This window comes from Neoarius graeffei, chromosome 2 (genome assembly GCF_027579695.1).
Source record: "Neoarius graeffei isolate fNeoGra1 chromosome 2, fNeoGra1.pri, whole genome shotgun sequence".
NCBI lineage: Eukaryota > Metazoa > Chordata > Actinopteri > Siluriformes > Ariidae > Neoarius > Neoarius graeffei.
Window position 1 is genome coordinate 46,589,375 of NC_083570.1, and position 20,555 is coordinate 46,609,929.

Consider the following 20,555-nt stretch of genomic DNA (forward strand, 5'->3'; position numbering starts at 1 on the left):
GCTCACTGAAAGTGTGTGTACAGTATGTCTGTGCTTGCGTGTGTGTGTGTGTGTGTGTGTGTTTGTTTGTGGTAATCCAAACAGATAATGCTCAAACAGTTAATGCTTTGGAGTCCTTCAGATTCTGTGCAATACAGAGAAACATTTTTCTGTTTCTCTTTATCACTTTCATTTCCTATTGATGAACTAATGTTTTTTATATATATATATATATATATATATATATATATATATATATATATATATATATATATGGGTGTGTGTGTGTATATCAGGGCTCGAAATTTGCGGTGGTCTGGTCGCCCGAGGCGACTTAATTTGTCATTTGGTGGGTAATTCCTGTCACTTGCCAGCCTGGCTGGCTAGTTGAAAATAAAAAATATATATCAAGCGAAGATTCAACTAAAGCCGCCACATATTAAGCATGTACCGTGTCTGTGTTAATTGATGTGTTTATTGGCAGGACGGAAACTACCGAAGAATTCCGAATCATATTGTGTACGAGTCAGGCTGTCGGTTTTTTCACTACTGCGCATGCATATAACGCATCTCGTTGCATATCGTGGTAATCACGTGTACTATTGGACCAGGTGGGTGGAGCACAGAAGCACAGCAGGCCAGAACTGAGTTCTCAATGAACTATTTATTGCTAGCTTTTCAGCCTTTTATCACTCCCCCCCCCCCCCCCCCCCCCGCACTACACACACGTGTTCTGGTTGGGGAGAGAGAGCTCCCTTTCTCTGCTCTCCTCTCCTTTTAAAGGGCGCGGTCACTGGGGGAGACACAAACACAGGTTAATCCCCATCAGGTGCAATGATTCCACCACTTACCTTCCCTGACTCCGCCCTCCATTCACAGACCGACACTTGGCCACCCCCCACTGCCACATCACGTTATCAAATTCAGTAGATGTGGCCACATTATCGCCCATTTAAACACGTGTTTTCGTTGTTGTTTACATCTACATCTGCCAAAGCTACGTTGCGATGTGGAATTTTCTGAAAGGTGTACAGAAACCGCCAGAGACGGGGACAAAGCGACCTCGGTCTGAAGAGGAGAAACGACAAAGGACTTATAAGCAAACGTGGGAGCAGGGTAGGCCTCGGCTGCGATACGATTTTTATGGAATAATTAATTTTTTTCAAATTGATTCCTAATCAATATGAAGCTCCTAATGCATTCTCTCTCATAAATGGTTAAATACAGAAAGCATGTTGGACATATTTTGGGTGTTATAGTCATGATAGTAAGTATATTTGTTTTCAATACTCATACATCAAGTTGCCAAGTTTTCCAATATATTATTATTTGTTGATATATTATGGTGCTCTGTGTTGTTCTCATTTATGTATTTAACAACAGTATCAAGGGGCAGCACGGTGGTGTAGTGGTTAGCGCTGTCGCCTCACAGCAAGAAGGTCCGGGTTCGAGCCCCGTGGCCAGCGAGGGCCTTTCTGTGTGGAGTTTGCATGTTCTCCCCGTGTCCGTGTGGGTTTCCTCCGGGTGCTCCGGTTTCCCCCACAGTCCAAAGACATGCAGGTTAGGTTAACTGGTGACTCTAAATTGACCGTAGGTGTGAATGTGAGTGTGAATGGTTGTCTGTGTCTATTGCTGCTTTTCCACTACCAACGCGGCTGAGTCGGGCTGAGCCGTGCCGTGCTGAGTCGACCTGAGCGGGGCTGTTGGAGTTGCATTTCGACTACAACCGCGCTGAACCGTGCTGGCTGGAAGTGGGTGGACACATAGGGTGGAGTTAGCGAAAGTGGGTGGACGTCACGTGATGTCGTTAGGCGGCGCAAACAGTGACATCAGTGACCTTTTAAGCGGGAGTCTCACGACCCGGATAATAAACAATAAACATGGAGGACATGGAGTCGTTAGTGTTGCTGGTCTTGGTGCTGTGGCTTGTTGTCACCGACAACGCCAACAGATACTGGCAAGAGCGTATATATGAGGCGAGGCGCATAAGGCTTCATAATTCTCGTAATTCTTCTTCTTCCGGGTTTACGGTGTTTATAGATCCCAGCGTGCTCGCGGGGCGTGTGAGGACACTCCTCCTCACCAATCAGTGCACAGGGGAGTGTCTCCTCACGCCTCTAGCCTCACTCAGCTCGGTTTGGCTCGCTTCAGCCCCACTCCAAAACGGTGCGAGTTTTGGGGGCTAAGCAGGGCTGAAGCGAGCTGAGTCGTGCTGCTCTGAGATAGTCGAAATGCGAGCCGTGTCGGGCTGAAGCGAGCTGAAGTGAGCTGAAAAAGGGTAGTGGAAAAGGGCCATTTGTGTCAGCCCTGTGATGACCTGGCGACTTGTCCAGGGTGTACCCCGCCTTTCGCCCGTAGTCAGCTGGGATAGGCTCCAGCTTGCCTGCGACCCTGTAGAAGGATAAAGCGGCTAAAGATAATGAGATGAGAGATGAGACAACAGTATCAAAATATTTGGGTCTTGAAATAAATGCACATTAGTCATGAACAATGGTAATGACTCTTTTTTGCGTTATTTTTGACAGAAGTAAAATTCATACATGAACAAATTTTGGCTAGTTGATTTTCTGTTTGTCTAGTTACTTTGAAAGGTAACTAGTCCAGCTGGCTGGTGGAAAAAAAAAAGAATTTTGCGATATATATATATATATATATATATATATATATATATATATATATATATATATATATATATGTGTGTGTGTGTGTGTATGTGTATATATATATAATATATATATATATATATATATATATATATATATATATATATATATGTATGTGTATGTATATAAAAAATATGTGTGTGTGTGTGTAGGACCTGTACTCTGTTGGGATTTCTACTGGAACCATTTTTTTTTCTTGTCTTGTTTTGCTCAGCGGATATTTGCTAATTACACCCAAAGGTGTCTAGCTGATAGAGAAGAGCGACTGATATACACAGTTGTCTGCAGAAAGCCATTCCCAAAGGTGGGTGGGTGTCTCCCAGCAACGTTGTGATGCTCTCTCAGGTGGTTTCTTTGTTTGGAAACCATCTCTCCTTGACGCACTCTGGAGAAGAGCATGAATGAAATTAATGCTATTAGATGCTGATGATCTTGATAATGAGAATAACAATGGCACTTTGGTAAAACATTCTATTTCAGTGTTGGATATGGCATTAATCTAATTATTATGGTGTGTTGGAAATCTGCTAGAGAATACCAAAGAGTTTGGATTAATATTTTATCAGACTTCAGATGCATGTAGATGATGGCGATTGCCATGAGCAGATTAGCTTGAACAAGAAGATTGAGGTTTTTTTTTCTAGCAGTAATGTTTCCATGTGCTGTTTGCTCATTGGAGGCCTGGGTGTCCAAAGGATGTTTCAAAGGTGTTGTTGCTATAGTGATCGCCAGGGCTCAGGGGAGGGGGAAGATGATGAAGCAGGGAGGAGGGGACGACCTGAGAGCAGGTGAGGCTGTTTGATCTAGTCGCCTCAATACTATACTCACTCACAAGCTCAGTCACACGTGCCATGGATTCAGTGAAAACATCCTCTCAGCCCGTCTACAGCCGCTGGTCATACAGGTACACGCGTACAACCTCCGCAGAGCAACTTAGTTTTTACTTAGTTAGGAAAGAAGCCTCTCTGTCTCCTGTGTCTCTTTCTTTAATCATGTCGACTTGAGAAATATTTCTGATTGTTGTCAGGTTTTACGGGGTGTCAGATGGTTTCTGTGCTTTAATTACAATGAGATTTTCAGGGTGGGGCGTATGTTTGATATGTGTTCACTTGAGCATTGATGATGAGCTATCACTTCCCTACAATCTCGAAGTGTGAGATCACCACAAAACAATCGTCACGGCAACGGTGATCATTTGATACAGCACTAGAGATAAGAGATATAATGCTATGACATCGGTATTGTGATAAATTATGTCATGATACACCTGTCTGAGATATTGCAGGCATTGGTTGAACATTGGAAAAAAATAATAGCAATAACAAGCTGTTTTGAAGAATCTGACACCAAAGAAGGTAAATGTTTAAGATATTGAATTTTTAATATTCAAGATTCTGCACTATGTTTAGGCCCTTATTTAAACATAAGCAAATATGTGATATTGTCCATGTTAACTGCTTTAGCTTGAGTGCACACCAAGCTGTATATATGTTTGTCACAAGTCCCTGATGTGGGTGGAGCACAGAAGCACGGCAGGCGGGAGTTGATGTTCTCACACACACTTTATTTTCCTTATTTTCTTTGCTTTTCAGCTTTACTCACTTGCTACTCACACACAGCCACACATGCAACACACACACGTGTTCTGGTCGGCGGAGCGTCCTTCTCTCTGCTCTCTTCCTCCTTTTCTATCCTCTGTCACTGCAACAACACAGACACACAACATTAATTAACCACAGGTGCATTGACTTTGCCACTCACCTTCCCTGGCCCCGCCCTCCATTCACAAACTGCCACTTGGCCTCGCCCCCGCTGCCACATACCTCCACCTGCCCAACTCAAGTTTGGGAGCCGTCCGGCTTGCAGTGGACTCCCCCAACGGGACAGGAAGTCCGCCACTACCATCTGCGCCCCCGGCCTGTGGACCACCTTGAATTTAAATGGCTGGAGGGCTAGATACCAACGGTTGATCCATGCGTTGACATCTTTCATGCGGTGGAGCCACTGGAGGGGCGCTTGGTCTGAACAGAGGGTGAAAGGGCCAAGCACTCTTTCTTGATGGTGCTGTACTTACTCTCATGCATCAAGAGTTTGTGGCTGATGTACAACACGGGGCGTTCCTAGGTCTCCACCGTCTGGGACAAAACAGCCCCCACCCCTCTGTCCGACGCGTCCGCTTGCAAAATAAAGGGGAGAGAGAAGTCAGGGGAGTGTAAGAGTGGCCCCCCACACAGTGCAGCCTTTACTCTGGTGAAAGCATGTTGGCACTGTTCTGTCCACTGAACCAGCTCTGGTGTTCCCTTTTTAGTGAGATCAGTCAGTGGGCTGGTGACGTCAGAATAATTAGGTATTAATCTACGATAGTAGCCAGCCAGCCCCAGGAAGTGTCTCACCCCCTTTTTGGTCTTAGGCCTTGGGCAGGCCGCAATCGCTGCTGTCTTGTCAGTTTGAGGATGCACACGCCCATGACCCAAGTGGAAACCCAGATACCATACTTCCACCTGCCCAATTACACACTTTTTCAGGTTGGCTGTGACACCCTCCCACCTCAGTGACTCTAGGACGGTCCTTAGGTGTTCTATGTGCCGCGGCCAGTCCCTACTGTATACGTTTGTCATCTAAGTAGGCTGCCGCATAGGTGGTGTGGGGGCGGAGGATCTTGTCCATGAGACGCTGAAACATAGTGGGAGCCCCAAACAACCCCAAAGAAAGCATGACAAACTGGTGTAATCCAAATGGTGTAGAAAAAGCCGTTTTCTCTTGGGATAAAGGAGTCAAGGGGATCTGTCAGTATTCCCCCTTCGTCAAATCCAGTGTCGAATAAAAGCAAGCTGCACCTAACTGATCAAGCAACTCATCAATGCGAAGCACTGGGTACGCATCGAATTTAGACACTGCATTGACCTTTCTATAGTCCACACAGAACCGGACCAACCTGTCGGTCTTGGGAACCAGGACCACCAGGCTGCTCCAGTCACTGTGTGACTCCTTGATTATGCCCATGCTGAACATAGCCTTGAATTCGTCCCGAACCACCTTTTTTTTGTGTTTGGGTAAGCGGTAAGGGCGGCTACGCACCACCACCCCGGGGGCATTTCAGTGTGGTGTTCTATGACATGGGTGTGGCCGGGAAGGGGCGAGAACATGTCAGAAAATTCCTCCTGCAACTTGGCCACCTCTGCAAGTTGGGCCGGTGAGAGGTGGTTTCTACAAGGGACTGGAGCGGTTTGGGATGTGGTTTTGGTTGTTTTTACCTCCGGCCCCAGCTCCGCCTTCTCTGGAACTACCGACGCCAATACCACAGGGACTCTCTCATTCCAATGCTTTAATAGGTGGAGGTGGTATATTTGTAGAGCCCCGCCCCTATCCATTCACCTCACCTCATAGCCAACATCCGCGACTCGCTGTGTGGCCTTGAAGGGCCCTTGTCACTTGGTCATTTGGAACTCGACATGGGCAATAACACGAGTACTTTGTCTCCTGGAGTGAACTCTCTAAGGCACGTGCCCCTGTCATACAGCCAGGCTTGACGTTCTTATGCCTGCTGCAAATTCTCCTGGGTTAAGTGCTTGAGGGTGTGGAGCTTTGCGTGCAGGTCGAGAATGTATTGAATTTCATTCTTACTAGGTGAAGGTCCCTCCCGATTTTCCTGTAGCACGTCCAAGATGCCACGCGGCTTTTGCCCATATAATAATTCAAACGGGGAAACTCCCGTAGAGGCTTGTGGGACCTCTCGTACTGCAAATAACAGGGGCTCAAGCCATCTGTCCCAATGACTTGTGTCTTCACTTACAAACTTCCAAATTCAATTTTTAAGTGTTTGATTAAACCTCTCTACCAAACCATCCATTTGTGGGTGATAAATGCTGGTGCGGATAGATTTAATTCCCAACAACACATACAGCTCACGCAGGGTGCGTGACATTAATGAAGTGCCTTGGTCTGTCAGGATTTCTTTTGGAATCCCGACCCGGGAGATAATACAGAAGAGTGCTTCTGCAATACTGCGTGCTGAGATATTGCGGAGAGGCACTGTTTCCGGATATCGCGTTGCATAGTCCACTAGAACTAAAATAAAGTGATATCCTCATGCTGACCAATCTAATGGCCCGACGAGATCCATACCAATTCTCTCGACGGGGGTCTCGATTAGAGGGAGAGGGCGCAAAGGCGCTTTTGAAGTGGCTGCGGAATTTACTAATTGGCAATCACAGCATGCCGCACACCACTGACGAATGTTCCCGCAAATCCCTGGCCAATAGAACTGGGCCATTATTCAGGCTAGTGTTTTATCCTGCCCTGTGTCCAACCATGGGATTAAAGTGAGCTGCATGGAACACGATTTCCCTACGGCTCTTAGGGATTAACAACTGGGTTATTTGATCACCAGTTTGAGTGTTCTGCATCACGCGATACAGTGTGTCTTTAATAATCACAAAGTACGGGAAGACGGGTGCCGCATTTGGCTGGAGAGTTTGACCATCGATTACTCTCACTTGGTCAAACGCATGCCGCAGAGTCTTGTCTCATGACTGCTCTAAAGGGAAATCCTTGAGGGAATCCCCGAGAGAGGGAAGAGGGGTGGGCTGCTCCTCACTCCTTGTATCGCCCTGACACAGTGATGATGCGGACGGCTCTGTGACAGCTTCTCCAGTCAATGCCACATCGGGATCCCCCTGTGACGTTTTACTGCAGGACCTACTCCCTACTACGTATTCCATTAAGGTTTGAAACCCCGGCCAATCAGTTCCTAAAATCAGCAAATGGGTCAGACGAGGTTTAACTGCCACCTTAATTCTATGCTTTTGGCCCCAGAATAGAATATGGACAGACACTAGAGGATAATTGTGAACATCCCTGTGCACACACAACACCTTCGCCGCTTGTGCTCTCCCCAATGCCTTACCTTGTACCAGGCTTTGGTGAATTGAGGTCTGATTACAACCGGAATCCACCAACGCATGATATGTATCCCCTTGAATGCTTACCGGTATGCGATATGTTCCGGCCTGATCGGGGGCGGTCTCTGGTGTGTCGGGGATCTGGATCACAGCTCCCACCTCCATTGCGGAGCCCTGACTCTGGAGATGCTCCGGCTCCCCACCTTGCCAGCACACCGGCCCAGGCTTTCCCTCTGCACCAGCGTTATGGGCGTCACTCACCTAAGAGGGAGAGGACACCACGGGTGCGATGGGCCAGCTGGGGAGGAGCCAGCTGCCGCTTCTGCGGTGGGGGAATGGGGTGGGGAAAGGAGAGAGAGAGAGAGTGAGGGGGAAACAGGAGAGAGAGAAAGGAAACGAGGAGAGGCACTTCATCCGCCTGCCGTCGGAACCGTCTCCAGATGGTCCTCTGCCAACTTGATGGCTCGTTCTAGTGACGCTGGGCGATGACACTGGACCCATTCCACCGTTCCTTCTGGAAGTTGAGAAATGAACTGTTCCAATGCCACCAGATCGATGATCCTGTCGGCGTTGCAGTCTTCCGCCCTCAGCCACCGCCGGCAGGCGTCCTGGAGTTGCTGGCCGAATGCGAATGGCCGGCCGGCCGACCTCCTCCAATGTCAGCATCCGGAAGCACTGGCGATGTTTTTCTGGGGAGCGGCTGACATGCTGCAGAATGGCTTTCTTCAGGTCAGTGTACATGAGCCGGCTGTCAGTAGGGAGCTGCTGCGCTGTGAGCTGCGCCTCGCCAGTCAGAAGCAGGAGGAAACATGCCGCACGCTGCTCGAGCAGCCACCGCCACGTTTCGGCCGCTTGCTCAAAGAGAGCGAGGAAAGCTCCTGGATTGTCCTGTGGGCCCATCTTCGTGAGGGTGACGTGAGCAGGGTCCGCTGTGGTGATGATCAAAGCCCCTGCTGACACGAGCAGATGCTGGAATGCCTAGTGATCTTCCTGCTGGGCCAGCATTAAGGCTTCAAAGTGTTGCTCTTGGTCTTTCCAGAGGCCGGTCAGCGCTTGTTGCTGGTTCTGCTGGGCGGTAGCGAGGGCTTGGATGAGCTCTTTGAATGGGGAGGACTCCATGTGGTGGTTCCCTTCTGTACTCCCAGGTTTTGGCACCACTGTAACAAGTCCCTGGTGTGGGTGGAGCACAGAAGCACGGCAGGCGGGGGTTGATGTTCACATGCACTCTTTGTTCTTTGCTTTTCAGCTTTACTCACTTGCTACTCACACACAGTCTCACATGCAACACACACACGTGTTCTGGTCGGGAGAGCGTCCTTCTCTCTGCTCTCTCCCTCCTTTTCTATCCTCTGTCACTACAACAACACAGACACACAACATTAATTAACCACAGGTGCATTGACTTTGCCACTCACCTTCCCTGGCCCCGCCCTCCATTCACAAACTATTGCTAGGCCTCGCCCCTGCTGCCACAATGTTACATTGGTTGATAAGATGAGATAAGATAAGATAAGAAGACCTTTATTATCCCACAATGGGGAACTTTCCTGTTTGCAGCAGCATAGTGGATAGCAGCAGAAAAGGACATATCCACATACCAAGCTACACAAGTATAAAAATATATATTTAAAAAAAAGTATACCGTATTTTCCGGACTATACGTCGCTCCGGAGTTTAAGTCGCATCAGCCAAAAAATGCATTATGAAGACGAAAAAAACATATATACGTCGCACCGGACTATAAGTCGCACTTTTTTGAAGGGTTATTCTATCCATGGAATCTGTGATTCTATCTGATAAGTGGCGCGTGGTTACTGCGCGACTGCATTGTTTATTTAATAAACGAACAGCTGAGCAGCTGCCCTGTAAGTAGCCTAGTCTGATTATTTTAAATATCTACTACTACCTTTAATACTATCACTATCGTTATTACTAATAGCCTATATTATTATTATAACTAATATTAGTAGCCTATTACTGATGCATTAATCAGTTTGCTTTTAGAATATTTTTACTGGTAGGGCTTATTATCGCCCCATGGCTCTTTCATCTGTGTTATTAAAGCTGTAGTCATCATCGAGGAGTGTCATTCTTCATTTTTGTCGAATTTTATTTCATCAAATCAGAGGTCAAGTAGGCTATAGGTATATCATCTCCAAAGACAGGTACAGTAGTAAAAACAACCGTCTAGTGAAAAAAAAAACCAACAACCGCTTTTAAATCCCCTACTTAAATCCTTAAAATGAGTCATTTAACTCATGTCTTGTGTGATCTGATCTCCAATGGTGAAATAAACCGGCTGTGATGAGTACAGCCTGTTATTTTAGAAGATAAATGTAATATATAATTTAATATATAGACTAATAAAAATTAATATTTTATAATATAATATCACGACATATTACTGTCTGTAACTGTTTGTCACTAAAGCGTTTTCTAAGATCATAATGTCTGATATTATTATTATTATTATTATTATTATTTTACACACACAATAAGCGCATGTGCGTAAAGTTATAGGAAACCATCCCCCGCCTTTTTTTTTTTTTTGAGTCGCCGGACCCACCCACCTCCTGCGTTCTGGGACCTCCCACTTCACAAATTAAGCACTGCCTAAAATCACTACATAACTTATTTAAATAACTATAGGCCTATCATTAATAATAAAACACAGGTCAATCAAGTTTATCAAGCTGATGATTTCACTCCAAATCAGCAAATCCATTGAATTCCTCATCCTCGGTGTTGCTTCTGAACAACTCTGCCTCCAGCGGCAGATGAAGCGTCGTTTCCTCTTCTTCTGCGTGGCTGTCGTCAGACTCAGCATCATGATGCTCCAGTTATTCCGCGGTGAAAAAAAACAAAACAAAACCATATATACGTCGCACCGGAGTATAAGTCGCATGGCCAGCCGAACCATGAAAAAAAGTGCGACTTATAGTCCGAAAAATACGGTATATATATTGGTCACCAAACTTGTATATCATGATACAGTATATGACATGCTATTTTTGATATATCATCCGACCCCAAATCAGAAAAAGTTGGGACAGTATGTTGAAATAGTAAAACTGAAAACAATGATTTGTAAATAATCTTTGACCTGTATTGCACTCAAAACAATAGAAAAGTTTAGACTTTTTTATTAAATCAATTAATAAAAGCCGTGTTCGGTCTGCAGAGCGAACCAACTCAAAATCACAGAGTTCTCATTTTATACTGTCTCAAAAAACCCCACAGTGTATACAAATAATCTCATTAGTTAACTTGTCATGTCATACCACTTCAACATTTTCTATTGGGCAGTGCATGTCACGCTTCTCATATTTTGTATCAACTGAGTATGAATGGTCAATTCAGGAAGAATCAAAATATATGATAAGAAGTGATACGTCATGAACAACACAGCATTCAGAACGTACAATACATGATTCAAACTGACTGGAGTCAAATCAGGTTAAGGATTGATACAGGCTGCAGGTGCAAATGAGCACAACACTCATGGCCTTGGTCAGTCTGCCACACCATAGGATTAAAAAAAAGAAAATGCACATTGCAGCTTGTAACAATACCCAATTCAGAATAACTTGATAAAATGTATTACATTAGCATGCAAAACACTCCAGAATGAACAATTGGTTATTTCAACATGGCCTTGGCTAACTCATTACAACATATGATAATGCTGCAGACAATGGAGTTAGAATAATACACTTTTTGAATAGGCCTGTGATTTAACTGGAAACAACCTTCAGTATAAACAATCTCAATGCCTTTACTGTATTTTACTGTAATTCTGATCATTCATAAATCAATTTATTATTACTTTTAATCGAATCAACTTCATTTATTCTTTACTGAAAATCAACATACTTGGCTTTGAATTAATATATAATCATTATAAACCACATTACTGCTTATGTGATTACATCAAGATGTGTGTGGTTACATATGAATCAAAATGCAATCATCATAAACCAAATCATTGTTTATATGATGATGACATCAAGGCATGTGTGCATGGTTACATATGTGTGTGGTTACATTAAGGGTATAAAATCACCACAACACCAAGTGATGAAGTGTTTCAGGTGTTATTTTGTCCCATTCTTCCTGCAAACAGGTCTTAAGGTGTGCAACAGTACGGGGTCATCATTGACATTATATAATTTTTTTGTTTGTTTCAAAATTCACCACACATTCTCTGTTGGGGACAGAAGGGAAAGACACCCTCTTCTTCTGCAGCTATACCTTTGTAATGTGTGCAGAATGTGGTTTTGCATTGTCTTGTTGAAATATCCCTGGAAAAGATGTCGTCTTGAAGGCAGCATATGTTGCTCCAAAATCTCAGTGTACTTTTCTGCATTAATGCTGCAATCACAGAAGTGTAAGGTACCTTCGCCAAGGGCACTGAAACAACCCCATATCATGACACACCCTGGCTTTTGGACTTGTTGCTGGTAACAGTCTGGATGGTCCTTTTTGACTTTGGTCTGGAGCACATGGCGTCCATTTCTTACAAAAAAGACCTGGAATTCTGATTCATCTGACCACAATACACATTTCCACTGTGTGATGGTCTGCCTGAGATGGCTCTGAGCTCAGAGAAGTCAATGGCGCTTCTGGACACAGCTAACACAAGGCTTCCTTTTTGCATGGTAAAGTTTTAACTGGCTTTTGTGGATGTAACTCAGTATTTTTGTGCTTGACAAAGGTTTGCTAAAGTAATCCCAAACCCATATGGTTATATCAGCTATAGATGAATGACAGTTCTTGATACAGTGCCATCTGAAGGATCGGAGATCAGGGGTGTTCAGATTAGGCTTGTGCCTTTGCCCTTTACACACTGAAATTCCTCCAGATTCCTTGAATCATTTAATGATATTATGCACCGTAGAAGGTGAAATATCCTAATCTTTTTGTATCTTTCTTTGAGGAACATTTGTTTTTAAACATTTCCATATTTTTCCCATGCATTTGTTGACAAACTGGAGATCCTTGGCCCATCTTTTCTCCTCAAAGACTAGAACTTTCCTGCATACGGATTTTGTACCAAATCATGATTACAATCACCTGCTGACCTCAATTGTTTCAAATCACATCATCATTTAATTGTTTACCTCATTACTAGCCCTAAATTGCCCCATCCCTACTTTTTTTGGAATCTGTTGCAGGCCTGAAATGCAGGAATGGATGTATATTAACAAATTAAATGAAGGTGGCCAGACAAAACATGAAATGTCTTCAGTTCACGCTACCTGTAATGAAATACAAGTCAGAGTAAATTTAGAAATCACTGCTTTCTTTTTTACTTGCATTTTTCATACCATCCCAACTTTTTCTGATTGGGGGTTTTATAAGCTCTTTGTTTTCTGACTGTATATACAGTGGTGCTTGAAAGTTTGTGAACCTTTTAGAATTTTCTATATTTCTGCATAAATATGACCTAAAACATCATCAGATTTTCACACAAGTCCTAAAAGTAGATAAAGAGAACCCAGTTAAACAAATGAGACAAAAATATTATACTTGGTCATTTATGTACTGAGGAAAATGATCCAATATTACATATCTGTGAGTGGCAAAAGTATGTGAACCTCTAGGATTAGCAGTTAATTTGAAGGTGAAATTAGAGTCAGGTGTTTTCAATCAATGGGATGACAATCAGGTGTGAGTGGGCGCCCTGTTTTATTTAAAGAACAGGGATCTATCAAAGTCTGATCTTCACAACACATGTTTGTGGAAGTGTATCATGGCATGAACAAAGGAGATTTCTGAGGACCTCAGAAAAAGCGTTGTTGATGCTCATCAGGCTGGAAAAGGTTACAAAACCATCTCTAAAGAATTTGGACTCCACCAATCCACAGTCAGGCAGATTGTGTACAAATGGAGGAAATTCAAGACCATTGTTACCCTCCCCAGGAGTGGTCGACCAACAAAGATTACTCCAAGAGTAAGGCGTGTAATAGTCGGCGAGGTCACAAAGGACCCCAGGGTAACTTCTAAGCAACTGAAGGCCTCTCTCACATTGGCTAATGTTCATGAGTTCACCATCAGGAGAACACTGAACAACAATAGTGTGCATGGCAGGGTTGCAAGGAGAAAGCCGCTGCTCTCCAAAAAGAACATTGCTGCTCGTCTGCAGTTTGCTAAAGATCACGTGGACAAGCCAGAAGGCTATTGGAAAAATGTTTTGTGGATGGATGAGACCAAAATAGAACTTTTTGGTTTAAATGAGAAGCGTTATGTTTGGAGAAAGGAAAACACTGCATTCCAGCATAAGAACCTTATTCCATCTGTGAAACATGGTGGTGGTAGCATCATGGTTTGGGCCTGTTTTCCTGCATCTGGGCCAGGACAGCTTGCCATCATTGATGGAACAATGAATTCTGAATTATACCAGTGAACTCTAAAGGAAAACGTCAGGACATCTGTCCATGAACTGAATCTCAAGAGAAGGTGGGTCATGCAGCAAGACAACAACCGTAAGCACACGAGTCGTTCTACCAAAGAATCATTAAAGAAGAATAAAGTTAATGTTTTGGAATGGCCAAGTCAAAGTCCTGACCTTAATCCAATCGAAATGTTGTGGAAGGACCTGAAGCGAGCAGTTCATGTGAGGAAACTCACCAACATCCCAGAGCTGAAGCTGTTCTGTACGGAGGAATGGGCTAAAATTCCTCCAAGCCGGTGTGCAGGACTGATCAACAGTTACTGGAAATGTTTAGTTGCAGTTATTGCTGCACAAGGGGGTCACACGAGATGCTGAAAGCAAAGGTTCACATTAGGGCTGGGTATCACCAGATACCTCACGATACGATACTATGGTGATATTTTGCCCACGATAACGATAATATCATGGTACAGCGATTCTGCGATAATCGATATATTGCAAGAAATTTCAACCACATCACGATATCTGCGTCACTGAAGAAAATCAGAATTTATTGACCACTGTAAAATTACATTTCACATACATAACTACACATTCTTGCCAGACATATATTTGTCTCTATTCCACTGCTGGCAAAACCAAGAGTTGCTTCACTACAACATACAGAAAATTCCCACTTCTGTGCTAGTATTATCAACTTTTTTGTAAGCATGGACACATCAGTGCTGCTTAACAAGCAGAATCAAATTGTTTTATGAAAACTTAAAACTTGCACTGCAGACTGCACATACATTTCAGTGCTAACACTAATATCAATTTGTTCTTTGTAAACTTGAGAACATATACCTGAGAACATTTAACTTGTGCTTATTTTGCAGGAACAACACACTGTCTGAAACACATTGAAAAGTGCAGTGGGCATCTTAGTCTCCCTGAGCACAATTATGAAACAAAGTGCTGTGTGGGTCAGTGTCCACACACTGAAACTGAACTGAAACCTCAGTGAATCATGTTTCTTCTGAACTTAGAGTAAATACTCAAAATAAAATGCAGTGTCTCACACACACTAAAATTGAAAATGCAAGATAAAGTGCAGCTTCTTGCCTTTGGCCTTAAATGACAAAATTAAGTTCACAGTTACAGTAAGTCACACATCACTGAAGTAGATGGGAGGACTTTGGCGCTGTCCAGTGTAGTTTGCTTCGGGTCGGGTTTCAGCGGCTCCGGCTGAGCTAATATGTCGGGGTGGTGTCGTGCTAAGTAAGTTCGCAAGTTTGTTCTGTTACCTGAATATCTAATTGGAGCGAAACAGGTTTTGCAGAGTGCATACTCTTTGAGGTCGTTCACATTAACAAATATATGCGACTTGTATGTGATCCTCAGTATGAACGAAAAGCGACCTAAAAGTGTTCCGCATGCGCACTGCAGGATACGCCGACGTCACACGCAGTGAGCATGACCAGTGTTTACGGAAGTAAAACCGCCCGGTTGCGGTATGACTCATCCAGTCTAGCTTGAATAGCTGCATCCCCCCAAATGGAAATCAGCTCCCTAACCTCTGCGTCCTTCCATTGAGAAGATTCAGAACCTTCACAGCCCGAAGCGTCCCTCGCATTGATGTCATGCGCAGGGGCGCAGATACGTTTTTTGAACTGGGGGGGACAAAAAACGGGGGGGACAAAGCTGCCAGCAAACCAACCCCAACCCCGATATGCCTGTCAAACTTGTTGTTAGTAACCATAGCAACCAAGCTCGAGCTCGCAACCTGTGCAGTCTGCGCAGCGCAACCAACCGAATATCAGTCTTTGTTTTGTTTTATGTGAGTTGTTGCAACTATATGTATACACTGCTGTGCACCTCAATAAACCGAATGGTAATTAGTCTTTTGATTTTTCCGTGAGGTTTGCCTTATGCAAAGAAAGACAGCATAGACGTTTTTTCCTCCCTATAAGTGGGGGGGACCGAACGAGGTGAATTTAAATATGACTCGTCCCACCCTCTATCTGCGCCCGTGATTATGCGCCATGTTGTTGTAACTTTTTTGAGAGACCCGCCGCCGCCTACTTCAGCGCAGAATAGTGACGTTTGTGGCTTGTTGATGACGTGTAAGTCGGATGAATGCGACCTGGCGGTTCAGACTGAAGTCGCATATGAAAAGAGCGGATAGGAATCGGAATTAGCACCACATATCCAAACGGCCTGGGTCGGATTTGAAAAAATCGGATCTGTGTCGTTCATATTGTCAATAAAAGATCGGATACAGGTCACATATGGGCGAAAAGATCGGATTTGAGTCACTTCAGCCTGCAGTGTGAACGTAGCCTTTGTCCGGCTCACTGTTTTTTTCTCCTTTCCTTTGGAATCCAAAGTGCCTCCAAACATCTGCCTTAAAGTTCGGCGGCGTCTCTAGGTTTATGTTAACAGCCATGCTTGCTTGTTTTTTTTTTTTTCCTCACTGCAACCGCCGGGGAAAAAAGAGAAGATGAAGAGTGCCTTGCAGTGAGGGAGTGGCACAGCGACACCTCGCGGAGCGGAGGTGCGGAAGTCGTATTGGATTTACAACCCGTCTGAAACATGATTTATTATTTGAAAAAATATCGATATTCAAATTTTGAGTATCGATATTGAATCGGAAGACAAAGTATCGCGATATATCGCCGTATCGATATTTTTGCACACCCCTAGTTCACATACTTTTGCCACTCACAGATATGTAATATTGGATCATTTTCCTCAATAAATAAATGACCAAGTATAATATTTTTGTCTCATTTGTTTAACTGGGTTCTCTTTATCTACTTTTAGGACTTGTGTGAAAATCTGATGATGTTTCAGGTCATATTTATGCAGAAATATAGAAAATTCTAAAGGGTTCACAAACTTTCAAGCACCACTGTATAGTATTTAAATAATATTGGCTGGCGTTGAGTGGTCTACTGTATCAGATATATTCCATTCAGCTAGCATGTTATTAAATGAGTCAAAGCCAAGTTCACTATCATGTTAGCTGAATGTAATATATTTGATATACCAGGGGAAAAAAAGCCATTATTATTATTATTATTATTATTATACACTCTTTTCCAGTTTTTCAATGCCTGTTGGTATGTTTTTCTCTTGTAAACAGAGGGGAGCCATCAGGGCCTTCTAGGCATTCAGAAAAGGCCCCAAAATATCATCATTGCAAGTGTTATATTTAATTTCTTTCATTCTTTAATTGCTTTCATTCTTTCATAATTTCATAATAACTATTCTCTTCTAATTCTAATTTGGCCTCATTTTCTATCAAATTTGCTTCAGAAATGAAAGGGTTACTGTCCTGAAAACATTAAAATCAAGTTATCCAGTGAGATGTTTTTTGTTTGTTGTCTTTAGGCTGAGAAGAGTTTAGAGCTGGCTCACTCATTGGTTAGGACTTCATTGCCGGGACAGAAGGTCCGTGTAAATCGGGCCTTCTGTAATTTCGGGTGTTCAGTGCGTTTTTAGTTTCAGAAGTGTGTTTATGTAGGAAGTGACAGATGATTTAACCAATCAGATTTTGATTTATAGTGGGAGGAACCAAAAATTTATCACCTTAACCGTTCTTGAAGGCCAGTGTGAGCTTAACCGTGAGTTGGCGCCGTCAGCGCAGCAGTGAAGTCACCTTCCAGCCGGTGTAGCATTCATCAGTAATAAAATGTGTTGCTATCGAGAGCAAGTAACACAGGCTAACGACCGAGAAACTAAGGCCCTGTCCACACGGCAACGGATTCAGGTGACTCCGATACAATTGCTTATCGTTTAGGCCTGGCGTCCACACGGCACCGGCGTTTTGGGTGCCCAAAATGCAATCTTTTTGAGAATGGGTTCCAGAGTGGAAAGATCTGGCAACGTTGCCGTTGTGAAGTTGTCTGGATGAGTAGAACGGATTTGTTTACGATGACGTCACAACCACATGACTGTGAGTGCTTCACGCCGGGTAGAAGTGTAACGAACTCGATGCGAGTTGTCAACAAATCCTATAACTTGGTTCATGAAACGCGCTTACAAAATGTTTTCACTGTGAATATTTATTGTGTAATGGTGCAAAGTGAGAGAGAGAGAGAGAGACTCTGCCCTTAGGGCAGAGTCAATCCCGCCAGCAAAAATAGGGAAAAAAAGGAGCGATCTCACCTCTTCAGATGATGGTTTAAGTCCTACAATACATTCCTCAAAAAGGGCGTAGAAGAGCAAATTAATCCATCAACGTGTAGCATTCAATTTATTCCGGACCATTAAAGATGCCGCCTTCCGCGTAGAATCATACGTCATCCTCGCCGCCATATTGGATAGGTCAAAGCGGAGAATAAAGATTCATGTGCTGCGTTTAACTGTACCAACAGGTTTACCGTCCAAACGAGATCACATGGGATTACCTTTCACAGGTGAGAAACAACAAATTAATCCATCAACGTGTAGCATTCAATTTATTCCGGACCATTAAAGACGCCGCCTTCCGCGTAGAATCATACGTCATCCTCGCCGCCATATTGGATAGGTCAAAGCGGAGAATAAAGATTAGCTGCGTTTAACTGTACCAACAGGTTTGCCGTCCAAACGAGATCACATGGGATTACTTTTCACAGGTGAGACTGGAAAAATACTTTTCATTGTATTTGGTCATTGTAATGTAATTTTCCGAACAGATTTTCCTGACTTTGTGGCTAATATGAAGTCTTGCGCATAATAGTTTATGCACATGCGTCCTTACTTCTTCTATTGTTCTGGTGTCTCCGAAGGGACCGTCTTACAGCGCCCCTAGAGGTGTGGCATGTGTATTGCATCGTTTTCCGCAAGCGTTGCGTTGCCATATGGACCTGATATTTTACTGATCGTTGCCCATTTGGACACGATATATTTTTAAATAACATCTCGTTGCCGTTGTCGTGTGGATGTAGCCTGAGATTTCTGTCTCCAGACTCTTCTTCCACACACACTTACAACAGTATTTTTCACTCAGACTTAAGTATTCATTTCCCTGTGTAATTTACTTTGTTACTTTTAAAGTCACCATCAACAGCTACACACAACAGAGCTAACTGGCACCCTGCTGCTAATCCCTTGCAAAATCCTTTGCGCTGTTGCTTTTTTGGTGTGTCTGAAATCTCAGCTCTAACAGTAATGGTTCAACACTGCTTGTAAATATGCGTGAAAAATATATAATGAAGTTTTGGTAGCCTTTCGGGTGTTCATTGCGTTTTTAGTTTCAGTTTTCAGTTTGTTTATTTAGTGCTTAATTATAGCATAGCTAATCCTAGCACTGGATTAGCCTCGTTTTTCTCTTTCCTGGTGAACAAAGAAATGGTTCTGTGCACGTGCAGCAGAAAAGTTTTGTCTCTGGATATTTACATCAGTTCTGATGTGTGACATCATGTTGTCTTGACAACGTACAATATTGTAAACCATATTCAACGCTCATTCTCCATTGGGTAGAGTGATGTAATACACATAGGATAAGCGATATGCTAACAGTATTGCATGCTATCAACCAAATGAATGAAACCCGCTAGAAGGGAATAGAACACGTTTTATTCCATCGAAAAGTGTCCTGTATGTATAATAATTATGACTATTATAATGAAAATATGTTTTCATTTCTTTCTGATGAGCAAATGAAAACCCGCCCTTTGCTATTATGAGTTATTTTATGTCTGGTTTTCACTCTCTGTGCTGTGTGACGAGCTCTTCATTCTAGTTCAACATTACATGCTGCTGCAGAAGCTCATCTAGTTTATTTCACACCTATTCATTCCTCTTTTTCTCACACTATTGTCCATGTTCGTGCTTAAAAATGCAGTATCTGGATCAGATAGTATTGTTATGCTTATTACCCATGGTAAATGGAGGGGAGTTAGTTTTGTTCTCACCGAATACAATTTACTTTGAGTACAAACAAGCGTGGATGTGAGTATAATTAGGTGGAGGATGTGCTCAGCTCACAACTGTTCTGTCTATGCAGTGAGCGTGTGTAGTGTGTGTGGTGTGTGGCTCAAGGCTAAGGACAGCTCCATACTATGGCTTTTTTTTGGCACAGGTATCCATGGTTACCAAGTAGGTGTCACAACGACGAGGCTTGTGTCCTCTGTGTCAGACACACACCATAAAACATTTATACAGTGAAGCCTTAAGTCAACGCACAGCACCACTGTTTTAGAGGAGAATCCAGGCAGCATGTTGGGTTCACAGCTAAAGACAGAGAGGTACAGGAGAATCTGTGTGCTACAGCATTAGTGACTGAACAGGAATGAAGCCTCACAGTTTCCTCACTAACTTAATGTGTTGTATTTGTTCCTTTTATGTCTGTCTCTTATGACCTTGAACAAAGATCCTCCAGCTCGAGCAGCTTCGCCTCCACTGCCACTGCCAGGTGAGATAGACACACATCCACTACATTCCCACTAATGCCCTCAAACTTTCTTAACAGTTTTATTATCATGCATCCTGAGTATGAGTAAAGATTGACGTTCAGGTGGAAGTTTCGGTATGAAATTGTGTTGGAGCAACACTGATTAAAAAACAAAACAAAAAACGTTCCTCTAAATTCATTTGAAATAAAAGCCATGCTAACCAAGTATAATAATTAGAGATGGTACCACTGGT

General features: G+C 43.4%; 2 protein-coding genes across 6 annotated transcripts in view; one reads left to right on the forward strand and one right to left on the reverse strand.

Annotated features, from left to right (window-relative positions):
• Nucleotides 1–20,555, reverse strand: part of slc38a4 (solute carrier family 38 member 4) — a 539,078-nt gene that overhangs the window by 213,403 nt on the left and 305,120 nt on the right. The window lies entirely within an intron of this gene.
• The window catches only part of tulp3 (TUB like protein 3), a 117,748-nt gene that overhangs the window by 49,984 nt on the left and 47,209 nt on the right, over nucleotides 1–20,555 (forward strand). For 3 of the 5 annotated variants that reach the window (XM_060914344.1, XM_060914345.1, XM_060914347.1), the window contains exon 2: nucleotides 20,281–20,322. The exons of 1 other annotated variant lie outside the window; for it this stretch is intronic. In XM_060914344.1, coding sequence (XP_060770327.1) covers nucleotides 20,281–20,322 — 42 coding nt within the window. Of the gene's footprint in view, nucleotides 1–20,087; nucleotides 20,156–20,280; nucleotides 20,323–20,555 lie in introns of those variants that run through there. One more of the 5 variants, XM_060914346.1, reaches the window with a different exon arrangement.